The 14,154-nt window shown below is 34.0% G+C and overlaps 1 protein-coding gene across 1 annotated transcript in view; it reads left to right on the forward strand.

Annotated features, from left to right (window-relative positions):
- Positions 1-14,154, forward strand: part of LOC130157058 (uncharacterized) — a 45,806-nt gene that overhangs the window by 29,008 nt on the left and 2,644 nt on the right. Inside the window, exons 3-14 of the mRNA XM_056356203.1 lie at positions 2,396-2,538; positions 4,652-4,788; positions 5,090-5,181; positions 6,156-6,264; positions 6,915-6,941; positions 7,286-7,324; positions 8,129-8,173; positions 9,560-9,601; positions 11,089-11,130; positions 12,038-12,076; positions 12,906-12,941; positions 14,010-14,048. Of these exons, the coding sequence (XP_056212178.1) occupies positions 2,396-2,538; positions 4,652-4,788; positions 5,090-5,181; positions 6,156-6,264; positions 6,915-6,941; positions 7,286-7,324; positions 8,129-8,173; positions 9,560-9,601; positions 11,089-11,130; positions 12,038-12,076; positions 12,906-12,941; positions 14,010-14,048 (790 nt within the window). The remainder of the gene's footprint in view (positions 1-2,395; positions 2,539-4,651; positions 4,789-5,089; positions 5,182-6,155; positions 6,265-6,914; positions 6,942-7,285; positions 7,325-8,128; positions 8,174-9,559; positions 9,602-11,088; positions 11,131-12,037; positions 12,077-12,905; positions 12,942-14,009; positions 14,049-14,154) is intronic.

Consider the following 14,154-nt stretch of genomic DNA (forward strand, 5'->3'; position numbering starts at 1 on the left):
CCTGAAGTTGTATTAGACTAAATGTGGAAGATGATTCTTAACGTAGCAGCTCAGGTACTGCAAAAATGAGGGTCACATAGGCTCACAAGGAAAAGGGATTGCATCTGTGATAAAAAGAAAGAATTAGAAATTATCTATCAGATGAAGGAACTGAGATACAGTTAATTTTTTATAATTATATCCAATTAGAAGCTTGAAAGTAATATTTATTTGCCAGAATTGCCTATGCTCCTATTTTATAAATTTTTACTTTCTTGACATTTTTCATGGACAAAAGGTAAATTTGTGATGCAAGATCACCTGATTGCGTTGAGTATGTATTGGAGCTCAAGGACCATGGAAATTATTTTCTGCTTTTGTCTCAGGTCTGGACTTGGAATTTTGTAAATATGCCAATATCTCTGTTCCTCATCTAAAATGAAGTTAAAAGAGTGGGATGATGAGACTCTTAGGATATCTCTGGAAGCATTAAATTGGAGAGCTGATGCAAAGAGAAGGCATCTCAACCACGTTTCAACTTGTTGTGGTTGTGTTTCTGGCTCTCTCCTAGCTAGAATAAGAGGAAAGGATGTTTCAGACTGGTTTTCTTTTGTAGCAGAGTGCAGCTCCAGACAATTTTCCAATCCTAGCTGAACTAGTGCTAAGGACTCTGCTTTGAAACAGAACATGTAATTAGAAACAGATTTTTTTTCCATCTCTCCATGAGTCAGACAAAGATTTCAACAACACATACACCAGTTCTTATTAAATCACTGTTTACCACATCTGTTAATATAATAGCACCTACATGCTGTACTTAAAATTTAATTAGAGGTGGGCCACGTCAAAATTGTCACAAGAGATTGGATAACCGCACCCAGCATCCTGATACCAAAACATAATGCTTACCAGGATCCCATTTAAGTGACATTTTCATGAGACTTTTGGGAGGGATAGTCTTCATCTGCTCTAAAGACATAGTAATGTGCATATATAGCTTTCCTGGTTGCTGCACTTACTGGTTGTGACACCGTGCAAAGCTTCATCATCTTCCTATAGGAAATCTTTCAACACTTCAGTGACCTGCTTTATTATCTGTTGACTCAGTGGCTTTTTAAAAAGTCGTTTAAGTTCAGAGTTAAGTGCATGGGTGTTTGGAATTGCGTTCTGAAGTTTCGCTCCCCTGCTTGCAGATGCTTCTGCTACTTACTGCCTTAGCATATACAAACCCAAATGGTCTTAAGCATTCATGCACAAATTAAGCTGCACAGGTAGATGATACAAATTGAACATATCTCCCACGTTGTGTTTGAAATGCTTTAAAAAATCTCAAGTGAATACCTCCATATCCCATAAGGTAATCCTGTAGCAAACAACATGCAAAACAGCATTATTAAATACTTCTTGTGATTTAACAGTTGTATCAGCATTTTTGTAACTGAAACAGTGAGATATTCTTAAGATATAATGACCACAAATTATGTGGTGTCATGGTTAAATGCTTAGACTTCGAACATGGGACAAAATCTGGTATTAAACACCTGAGATTACTACTGGGAAATGTTTCCGTTCTTTCTTGTAAACAGTTTGCTGCCGGTGTCAGTACTACAAGTAAATTTCAAAGAAAATACACTTTCCACTGACAGTCCTTAAAGACTGGACTTCAGTCCTGCCTGTTAGTTATTTTTATGAATTTCGGTACTGGGTATAATTTATTCTTAACCCATAGGAAGCATGTACTAACAGCTTAGTATTTTTATTAAGTATATTTTACATTTAGAAGTTCCAAAGGACTTTGTGGAAGTCTTTTAAGTCCTTCAGGAAACAAGTATTTTGAAAAACTTGTCAGAGTTCTCTAGTGCATTTAACAAGAGATTTCTTGGCTGTCTCTTGGAAGTGGGAGTAGGCAAGCAGGCAAAAGAGAGCATGGTTACCGTGGTTATGTCTACAAAAAGCAGTTTGAGAGACTAAGGATTGTGTCTTAGTTCTTGTATAATGAAGGAGCTGAGCTAAATCTGTCAGCTCAATAATGAGGAAGCTTGTTTCAAGCCTTTTCTAGTCCAAAGCCATAATGCAGCAGAAAAGGCTGTTAATGGATCGCTGTCATGTAACCAGAGAATTTAAACTTCCATTAATAATTCAATATTTTAAAATGGAAATATTTGTGTCATTTATTGCACTATTCTGTCAGCGTATCTAGGTATCTTATTTCAATTTATTTTCTTTAAAACAGATGAATGCGATGAAAGCCCAGCTTTCTAGGCTTATTCTGTTTCCTGCCTTGGAGAAAAGCAAATACTTGTCAAACATGATAACTATTAAAAAGAAATTGCTATAAACTATATTGTCTTTTTGTTCCACAGATGACGAGACACTCCTGCTTTGTTTTTTTGTTCTGTGGGATATTTTTGCCCAGAATCCTTGGTTTTCCACAGACAAACACCTCAATTGATTGTGATTCTCTGTTACCAAACTATGAAGCCGAACCACAGTCATCTGCACCACCATATATTATTGCTGTATCTTTTGATAACTTTGAGCCAGGAAACGAAATCAAAGGTAAATAATCTGAATGACATAAAACCTTTATCTGTGTCTCCCAGAATTATCAGTTTTCACCAAAATTCCCCCATTTGTGTCTCAGTCTAGTTGAATTTATTTTTTAATTTCAATTTCAATCTCTTTCATCTATACCTGAGATATTAATCTGTTTTAAAATGTTAATATGTGTATATTGTGTAACTGAAAATATATTTTTTTTATTTTCCTTATCTAATAAATAGATCTTAATTTTATGTTACAGTCTTTGACAAAATTAAAATGAAATGGGACAGCTGGCTAAACTGGACTAATAACTAGTTGCTTTTTAACTTTGTATTTGAGTGTTTGCTGTTGTACCAGGCCTCTGCAATACAAAGGGATCCTAGTCATTAGACATTCACATGCCATCAACTTAAAGGAAAATAAAAATTCAGGATGAAGTATAAGACAGCTCAAGAGTGAGACATTTTGAGTCATCCTTCTAAGAGCTGCATCCCAGATTTTATCAGATTGCAGGAGGTGGAGCTATGGTGGTTTAAACCACCTTTTTGTTTTCCTAATCCAAATTGCTTGCTGGATGGAACACCTTGACAGCCTTGTTTCTCTACACTGCGATGCCATCTCATGGTGTTGTCACACTTTAAGTGGCTTGTGAATGCTTCTTTTTCTAGCCATTTGCTAGAAGCAGCGAGGAAGTATTAGCGGGTTGTAACGAATCACATGTCCTTTGTTGATCTCAGTGGCTGAAAAGGAGCATTATTCACTAAGTAGCTACTGTCTAGCTGGGATTCTGTTTTACCTGAACCTAGTGGCATGGATGTGCTTCCACAGAGAGTGATATGTAGGGAGAAGAATGGAGAAGCGTTAGAGTCCTGTTACACCTACCATTCTTGGAAAAACATCTGTGGGTAGCTCCTTTGAGGATGGGAGAGCTGTTTGATTACTGATAGATATTTTTAAAACAGTAATGCCAGCAAAATGATGGATGGCACTCGTTTTCTATTGCTTCAAATTGTAAGCATCGGGTACCTGTTCTCAGGGAGCTGCATTAAGTTGCCCTTCCATTGTGTATGTTGCAGTGCATGGCATGTGCCAGCGCACTTACAGTGTGTGCTGTAACACATCTGTGCTTGATTTAACACTGCATTCAAACGCTGGATGTCATCCTTCCTGTGAGACCTATAAAAAAACGGTGAATTAGAACTGCAAGTTGATGACAAATTGGAAGACTAATTATGCAGCTGTTTGGAAACACCAAATTATCAAAGTCTAATTGGTCCTTGCCTTGACTTCTGTGTCATTCTGAGTTTATCGGTCCTTATTTTTAATGACTACACATATCTTTGGGCGTAAACCATTGTTCTGATGTTATTTGTGAAGGTGCCCAATATTGGCATTAGCAGAGCAAGTTTGTGATAGATCATAACAAATTTGATTGTGCCCCTTGAAATTTAACTTTAATTTGGATACACAAAACATGAAACTGCTCTCTGCCATATTTTTGTGAGCTCCTTCAGTAACAAAATTTGCATAAAATTGGGTAGTTCATAACTATCAATTTTTTGCATTTAATATAGAACATGAGAGCCAAACTGTCTAGTTTATCTTTTTCCAGTTGTAACATACACACACACACACACAAAAGGTTCTGCAATGTAGCCTTAGGCAAAAGTTAATCTTTTCTTTTGAAACAGAGGTAGAAAGAAATGCAGTTCTCTCTCACCCCTAGCTATTTTGATTTTGTAGGGCTGATTAGACAGAAAGTAAATAACCTTTTGGTCAGCAGGGCCATTGGCCAATGTTCTTAGCGTGCATGGGAAGCAAATAAGATTAAGAAAGTTGTAGTCATTTGATAAAGGATTATTACTTTTAAAATTGTCAGTAAATCATATCTTTATGTTTCTTTACATAGAAATGCCTCTCCAAATTTCTTCCTTTTCCATTATTACCATTCCCCTGAAAATTAATAAAAGCTGTAATAACCACAACATTTTTAAAAATTGTACAAGGTTTTAAGTAATTCCTGTACATGTAGGCTTGTGCTTTGGGGCGAGGGAAATTAGTTGTTAGACTTCTAAGAGGTTTTCATTGTGTATGAAACTTAAATTTCTCAAAATGTCTGTTTTCACAGTGACTCTAGAAGCACTTCAGGGTGTTGGTTTTAAAGGATTTAATCTACAAGCTCGAGAAATAGATGGAGATGTTCCTGTTGGTACTTTTAAAATTACAGATCCAAACACTAAAGCCTTGGAATGTCATAACATGACGGTATGTGTTCAGTCTTACTTGCTTAAGCTTGGTTTCCTTTTAAATACTTTTATCGGACTTCATAGAAGTAGTGAGCATTTTTTATATGGCAAAGTTGTTCCATCAGTAGAGTTTAAAAATTTAGACTTTCTCAAGAAATACATATATCTTCTATATGTGATATGAATCTAATGTAGAAGCTACCTGGCACTTTTTAGGAGGACATCAGTGTTACCTGTTGTAGTAGAGACAGTTCCTCATAATAAAGGTAAAAGTCACTTTTGCATCTTATATAATTATATGTATTTCTCTTTAATTGCAGAATTCAGCAGTAAGTCAAGCAAATTCAGATGTGAAACAGAAAGTTACAACAACATGGATTGCTCCACATGATGTTAAAGATCTTCAATTTATGTAAATAATTGTTTAACTTCTTTTTGCCTTGAAATTTGATTTCTATGGATTATTTTGAAATGCATTTGTGTTGCTATTTCTGATGTTCTTGACTTGCCATAATCATAGTTTTTTTCATAGTTTGTCGTAACTTTCCACTGTGTCATTAAGTAACATGATTTCCATTTCAAGGTATAATTATAAAAGGTAAACACTGTCCCACAGATGTTAATATATGTAAATAATTTCATTAAGCACAGTGTTATTAATGGATCTTTGAGTAAACAGTTTTTACACTTTGATCACTTTAATTATAAGAGCAACAATATGAATTTAACTAGTTCCCTGAATAAGTGAAGTTCCAATGCTATTCAATTTCAACTTTTTTCATTTTATCCTATGCTTAAGGTGACTTTTCTTGCAGATCTGAAGCTTGTAAAAATAGCATCTGCTCTAACAATATGCATGTTTGATGTAATTGGAAAGCATCTAAATATTTGATAGCTTGATATTGTTTGAAGTGTAGATTTACAATAGGGGCATTTGGCCTTGTTTCATTAAATCTTGAGGAATACAGAAAGGGGCGAAAGAACACAAATTAAAACCACAATCACTTCCACTCATTAATGCTATGAAAATCAGTTCACAACCATAGATACAGATTTTTTGAAGCAGGAAAGAGGTGTGACAATTTTTATGGACATTTGAGCTGATACTCTCCACTGCAGTCAGTGCTCCTTCATAGAGTCCATTCCTTTTCTGCCCCTCCTCAGCACCTATTTTATTTATCTTCAAATTGATGTTGGATGACAATACAGTAACTGGAAAAGTGTTCTGTGAAATGATGATGTTCTTTTCAAACTTGTACTGTATACCCTTAAAACCAAAACAGAGTGGATTTTCTTGGCTGGGAGTAGGGGGGAAGGAGAGTTTATTAGTATTTTATACTGAAATATTTTGATAGAAAAATAATAATTATTTTATTTTCTTTCCAGTGCAACTGTTGTTCAAGATTTGGAGAAATTTTGGGTTGGAATTCAAAGCAAAACTCTCACACCTACACATTCTCCATCAGTCAATGGGACAGGAAAAAGTAAAAGGAAGGTATGTTTTGAGTGTATTGGCATACTAGAAATTAATACAATAAATTAAAATATCTTTGACTTGATACAAGACATACATTTGTTGTCATGTATTCATTAACTAAGGTGGCCAAAATCATTAGATATTTTCAAAGCTTTTAATTTAAGTATCTAGTCCTCTTTCTAAATCGATGAAAAAATAAAATAAATATTATTTCTCCCCCACAGAAATAAGGAAACTAATAATTAGTTATCAAAAGAATCCATATCATAAAGACAAATAAAACTGGTCATAAGAACTTTACTGTAATTCTCGTGTAACTGTGCTATTCTTAACTGCTGCCCCAGTCCCTGGGAACTATAGCTGTGTAGCATATTCTTAGAAATGCGTTTGTTTATTTTTTGGTCAAGAATTATGCTTATATGAAACATCTGAAATATGATAGGCAGCTAAATTAAAGAAAGTATGTTCAAATCTACCATATTGGTTCTTGACTGTAGCAACACTGATTTACGTTACCTTGTGATCTAACCAAGAGTGAATACCTGTCTTCTATCCCTTGCTTTACTAGAGGTATTTCCTGTTTCCTATAATAAATCAGGGTGGTTTTTTTCCAGTAAATAATTTGCAAATGTTTCCTCTTTTTTTTTTTTTTTTTTTTTTTTCCACAGCTTATGATAGAACTAGAATGTAACAAGGTAAGAGCAATTTTTCTTCAATTTCCCAAATTTTGGTTACCTCAGATTTAGAATTCCTATACTACTGGTCCACTTGTTTCATGGTTTAGCATGAAGATTATGTGGTACCATTCAAGAAACTTTCCTAGCAAGAGCTCATTTATGCTGCCAATTTTGCATGCGGTTTTGAAGGTGTTTTATTTTTAATTAGTGAACATCAGTTCTCAATGTGTAAGGTACCGTAAGCAAGGAAACACTTCCTCACTCAGACCATGAATGTGAATTCAGTCGACTTCCTGTTTAAAATAGTCTGGTATTTATACACCAGTCAATAAACAGTAACTGGAACCTGTACTTTCTTGCAGCGTGGAGGGACTTACACAACACAAGGCCGATGCATCATGGTAAGTATTCTTTCTCCAAAGACATTGCCATAGTGCTAATTGGCCAAGACCTCAAGACCTAGTCAATAGCTGCTTCTAGTAACACCTTTATCCCTCTTGTCACTCAGTTTATTTTTCTTTTTTTGACAATTTACTTTGATTGATTAAAATCCCAAACTCTCTAAATGGTTGTCAGCCTTGTTACCATTTCCTCCTGCAGGTTGTCCCTCGCTAATCTGCAGTAATTTCTAACCAAAGTTTTCTTTTTTCAGTCTTCCCTTTTTAGTCATAGTGCTGGCTTACTTTTCAAGATCACTTACTTCAACAAATCTGAAACCTTGCTTTTTGCAAATTATGATCTAGATATAAGATTTAACTTTATTATTTTTTTCTGAAAACTATCACCTACAGCTCAGTGAAGAAGCCTCTCTTTCTTCTCTTTTTTCCCAGAAAATATGCCCTACATTTATAATGTCAAGTGATTACACAGTCATATCAGTAAAAAGTTTTTATATACTTTTTAATGATCTTGACAGTGAAGGCTCTTCCTCAATGATGGACATCAAGTGTATAAGGCCAGATAAAAAAGGGTGCAAGCAGCAGAATTATGTTAATTTATACCAGCTGCTTTAGTATAGTTTTGATTATTTGGCTTTAAACATCTCTGAAATAATTTTCATAATATCAGTTGGTAGAATGAAGTCACAGAAAACTACTTCGCGTGTTCTTCCTTGTCCCACCAAGTAGATAATTCTTTCCTAAAAATCACTTATATAAAAATAATTTTTCTGCAAAATAATAAATAGCATTTTTCTTTCTTTACAGGTTGGACCTTCTGGTTCCTCTCAGAACAGCTATTCGGGCAGTCAGGTAAGAGTTCCAGCTTCCAACATTTGCACTTTTCCCTCTAGTAACCTTGAACAACTAAAATTCTGTAGCTACAGGGTACTGAGGTGATTTAATACAGTACTGAAATATCATCTTTGCTAGTTAACACAGAATGCCAGGGTTTTTCATCCAGTAAACTGTATGTTCAGTACCTGGACTAGGTTCAACTACCTACACTCTGTTGAACTCAGTAGCTTGCTCAGTCTTCTTACCTCCAAGATGCTTCACCACCTCTGATTTCATGCATTAAGCATTTTTGTCAAGCAGTAACTTGACCCTTTTGAGGAAAAACAATAAAATTCCTTCCATCTTCCTAGAGGATTCCTACCTATGTGTTCAGATGTGCATGCAAATACAGTCACAAACCATTGGTTTTATAGTTTGAGACAACTGGCATGAGAATGAAGCTGTAGTTATTAATTCATTAGACTATTTTTCTTTTTTTATAATCAAGAAAAAAGGGCTAACTATACTTGTGTGTCACTGTCTTCTCCATTAAAATTTGCAAAATTTCTTCAAACTTCACCAGATATTCATGCATATATTAAAGTGCCAGTATAACGTCTGTATCACTTTTAACACCCGATTATATTTGCAGTTCAAAAATTTGGGGATTTCACTGCCTAGTTAGCTTTTTAAAACTTCTGTGGTATGTATGTCTGTATTCTCATTGATCACTTTCACTCCTTTAATCACAGAAATACATGCTTAAGTTTTACTCTATTATCTCCATCACTGTAATACACCTGTTTGCACTTGAACTGTCAGATGCTTTCTGGTATGTCTCCAGTTTCTTGAATAGAGCTTCTCAAGGCTATATTTCTTTACTACTTTACTAATGATTGTGTTTGTTAGTGAATTATCTGGTAATATTCCATTTGTTCAATTTTCACTGCTTGTAAGTGGAATTACCAGATCCTGAGACATAGCAATTATTTTGATATATATACTAAATACTGATTTTCTTCATTGTATTTCTTTCATATGCAATACATACTCTTTTTGAAGACTTGAGTTGATTATCTTGTCACGTAACTACCTGAAGTTATTGGGTTTTTTCTAATATACAGACCATTTGGTAAAACAATTTGTGGATTTTGAAAGGTCACATGACCAATGACAAAGTTATATGAAATCCAGATGATGACTAATGTCTCATACTAAATTGGAATTGTTACAGCCAGTTGCCCGTGAACTGGTAAACTCTGTTCTTGCTTATTCCATATTTGCACATACATGCTGTCAGTTGCACAGCTTTTCATGCCATAAACAGCAGGGCTTTTTTTTTCCTACACACCCCACTCCCACGCCACCCCCCACCTTTTTTTTATTTTACATGGAAATATTTGACTTCTGTTTTAATTTCAGAGTGGAGTAGTTTATACAATAAGCAGGAATGGATGTGGCCCTGTAAGTACTTTTCTTACATTTATTTGTTTGTCCCCTACATAATTATAGTAACTCCTAGCCTTCAATTGCATTATTTATGTACATGTTCACATGGGGAGTGTCCGTTACAAATAGAAAATAAAGAAGAGAAAGCTAGATTAATATTACAGTTTATTCAATGATCTGAAGTAGCTGGCAAACAGAGATGTTTAAAAATTAAATAGAAACATGTAGATAATAGAATAATGAAAAAAGGACCGGAAGGGGTTATCTGTTGCACCAGCATTACACTCATTATACAGGTTGCCTATTCTCCCCTTCTACCCAGAACAAGACTGGCACAAATTGGTCTACATGTTCTAAGTTGTTCCTCCCCCAGAAGTAATCACACAGATGTCTACAATAACTAAGGCTACTTCAGTTTTTCATTCTTTTCATGCAGCAGGGAGACTTGTGAAATTATGAATCCTAGACACACCAAGCCAGTCATCCAGAAATAGGTGAAAGATACAAAAGTGCTCTTATGTGGTGCTGAATACATAGCTAAAGCATTTTTATCAAGATGGTGACTAATTGTGTGGACTGAAATACTTGCAGATTTATGTCAATTATATATCAATATTTTGGTTTCCTTTCAGCATTTACAAGATAAGATTTTTATTTTTTAACACAAAGTTATTATGCTTAAACACTTAGTATAAAAAATGAGAAAAAACCCATGAATGATAAACGAAACAGTCAAGTTTACTCTTTCTGTGTCAATGACAGGGGTTTTGTTTGGTTTTCACAGTATAGCAATTAAAAAAAATAAGCTAGTCATGTAGTTCTATTGCTAAGCTCTATCAGTTGCCACTTCAAAGTAGAAAAATGGCAATGAGTCAGCACCAAGAGGAACAACGTTTCCAAACATGTAAAATATTTATGTCTTCAGTACTTGTAAAATGTAAAATTCGTCACAATGTCTATTGGGTTTTTGCAAAGAGCAACAAAATTACAGTTTTGGGAGAGACTATTGATTGTATTAATAGTAATAAGGGAGATTTACTTTAAAAAGGGACCTGTTACTATTTATGCTGGATGCTGTTATTTTATATTTGATTGACTGTAAATCAAGAAGGTGTTAATTTTTTATTTCTTTCCAGTTTCTGTCTCCTGATTTTTACATATATGTGTACATACTTGTTACATACATAATACGTTTGAGTAACAAGCATTGTATTAAATCTTTATAATTTATTTCTATTAAAATAATGTAGTGACAGTGCCTGGTTTAGGATGTTTCATGAGTGCCACTAGATAATCACTAATATTCAAAGGGCTAATGTGCCTGGCTCTTACATTCACACATGGGTGTTCATGCATTAATAGTGGAGAGAACAATACTCTCCTTGTCATCTATTCTTTACATACCCTACATAAGGATTGGTCAGAATTGAGGGTGACTAAAGTGTACCTTTTCTTCTTAAGCAATTATAGAAGAGAAATAACTGGTTTCATTTTCTTCTTAGGGAGGTGCTGCTGATGCATATAGCCAAAACGCCTGTAAAGATGTAAGCTGGTTATACATGTATTTACTGATTGTCTACTACTGTGTTAGCTCATCTCCTTAGTGCAAACTGCATTTGGTTCTCTTCTGCAGAGCTATATTATTCTTCCTAAATATATTAAGGAAAATGGTAGTAGTCCAAGGTGGTATTCTCAGATTAAACCCCCAAATTAAAAGGTGTTACATTGTCACTTCCTTGAAGCATAATAATTTATGTTATAGGGGCTACTCATCACCTATTATAAACGCCTAATTTATTAGCCTACTAAAATATCAGCATTCTTACTGTATAATGCTTTTTATCTGTTGGAGTAATTAACTTTGGATGTTGCATATTGTACGATATTATTTGGGTTTCTTTACTATCTTTGTGTATTAATCCAATAATCCTTTAGTTAGTAGAGAAATTTCTATTGTCAATCTCATTTATTTAATTTTCACCTGAAAACAGATATATTTTGAAATCTAACATACTTACATTCTATACTTGCTTTCATGATTTTAAAAATGTTATCAGAAAGACAACATACCCTCTAATGTTTGTTGGGATCTCAAACCCTAGCCAAGAAACTGCTTAACCATATGCTTAACTTTAAATACATCATTAATTTTATTAATTTCTAAATATTAAATAATTTAAATTTTGTTTAATATGTAGCTGTAAACTGTATTTGTGATAGAGCAACATTAATCTTATGACTATAGTAAAAAAAAAAGTTGGAAAACTTTCACTTCATTTACTTTTAAGCAAGTTCAGTATGTATACTTTACTATTGCCCTACATTTATTTAAGTATGGATGAAATCAGTTTGATTTGTAGTATACATCCTCCAGGGAAAAAAGCAATGACTTCTAGATATAATTAACAAATCACTATATAAATAAATACCTGATTTATGTTTTTATTTCAGAGTGCATCCTCATCCAGCAGTGGCCTTATTTATGGCAAGGTAACTATGTGCTTTCCAACAAGTTTTCAGTTTCCTAAGCTACTCAGAAACTAAGCAGTTATGCCCAAATTTTACCAAACAATAATAAAAATCATGGAAGGGGATGAAGGAAGACTGTCTTCAAATAGTTAAGTAATAATCATATTTGGAAATAACTTCAACAGATGAGTCACGTGTTTAGTGGATGTTAGAATTTTGTTACTTCTGCTTTGCACAGAAACTCAATTATATTCTGGAAATGAACACCCGTTACTTTTATTGTGATTTTCCAAAAGTCAGTGCTTTTTTTGGATAATTACTAAGAATTAAAAATATTTTTGTGGCTTTTGCCTGTGCAATTATACATGTGGGTTGATGAAATGGAAAACTGCTGCACATTATTTTAAACTTCATTTAACACCTTTCTATTCTTCTGGTGCATCCCATTTATTGCAGTAAATATTTCAATGATAAGGCTTTTAGTTTTGAGGGGGTGGGTTCTGCAGTTTGGGTTGGTTTCTTTTTTGATGAAGATAGAAGAGATTAACTTTTTTAACCAATAGATCAGGTTCTTTATAAACAATTTCCAATCTTATGTTAGAGAAAACATTTGCTGCTTTTATACAGTGCTGTGTAAAACTAGAAAAATAATTAGAGTTTGTAGAAAAAAAAAATTAAACCAGTTGATTTCAGTTGTTCATTTATTAATTGCCACTACACTAATAATTTTATTTAGAATCTTTTGTTTGGTACTCTTGAGAATTTATTAGCTATAATGTTCTTGTGGAAAATAGTGCTGTAGTTAATTTGGCATGCATTTACTTAACCAAAGATTCTTTATTCTTTACAGTCTGTCCCTTCAGGCAGTTCAGATTCCAGTAAGAAGGTAAGCACTCTCTTTTCAGTTCAAAGGGGAAAAAATTCTTCTCGTAACTTGGCATGACTCTTTATTTCAGTGGTACTACAGTTCCTTTTACCGGTTAAGACTTCTAAAGTTTTTAACCCAGATTGATTCATATGATTTGAATCAGTTTGGTTCTTAGATGCCTTATACTAGCTAGCTGTGCTGTGGTGGCTTTTGTTGATAGTTGACTTAACTGTATATAAAATAAAAAAAAATGTTTATGGGGATTTGTTTTAAAAAAGTTAGGATAGTGACTGTGATTAAGATTTTTAGGGATATAGATGACATTATTATTCAGATGGGGCTGGAGAGTGAGTATGACTCAAAGTGAAATCAATAGTATTTGTATTACTGTTGAATTTGACTTATTCAATATTTACGTGGACCCTTCCTCTCAGTTCTGTCCCCAGGAAACTTGGGCCTAATACTGTGGTGTGTTCAGTAAACACCAAGTGTACCCATTCGTTTTTAAAATGTCATACTTCTCCCTGGTTTATACTGCAGTTCCTTACTTTTGATAGCACCGAATCTTCTCTTGCTTTTTACACCACTGGATAATACAAACTGGTTTCCATATAAAAAAAAAAAAAAAAAGGAGCGGGGGGACACATGACTTTGGCTTAACTTTTTTGAATTAATTCAATATTAAGCCTCTTTTTGGCATGATACTGAATAAAAAGAAAATAAATTGATCTTCCAGTTTCGGTTGGGAAGTTGAAGATCAAAAAGGACACACAATATAGGCCAGTGGATATGGTACAATATATGAAATCCTGCTTCTGCCTTTACAGCTGAGTCATTGTGTGACTAGAAGCAAGTCTTTTACCTACTTAGACTCTTTTGTAAACCATGTATACATACATATTTTTCTTTGCTTGGTAGTGTGCATTAAAATTTTCTATAAAAATGGTATTTTATAGAAATTATTATTCAGAGCATTATTATCAGTCTCTAAATTTAGAAAATTCTGTATTATTAATTTTTCTAACATATTTAACTATTTAAATAAACGCTATGATGAGTAAACTGCTTTCTCTGATTTCTCTATAGGTAGTGGTCATTGCCAACAGCAACCCTTTTCCACCTGTGGTAAGTGGCTTTTCTCTATAATGCTCAGAATTTTGACTTAAAAATCTTTCAAATACCTGCATGCTTAATTTGTGGGAAAGATTCCTGGTACACAGAGACAACTCTT

This window comes from Falco biarmicus, chromosome 11 (genome assembly GCF_023638135.1).
Source record: "Falco biarmicus isolate bFalBia1 chromosome 11, bFalBia1.pri, whole genome shotgun sequence".
NCBI lineage: Eukaryota > Metazoa > Chordata > Aves > Falconiformes > Falconidae > Falco > Falco biarmicus.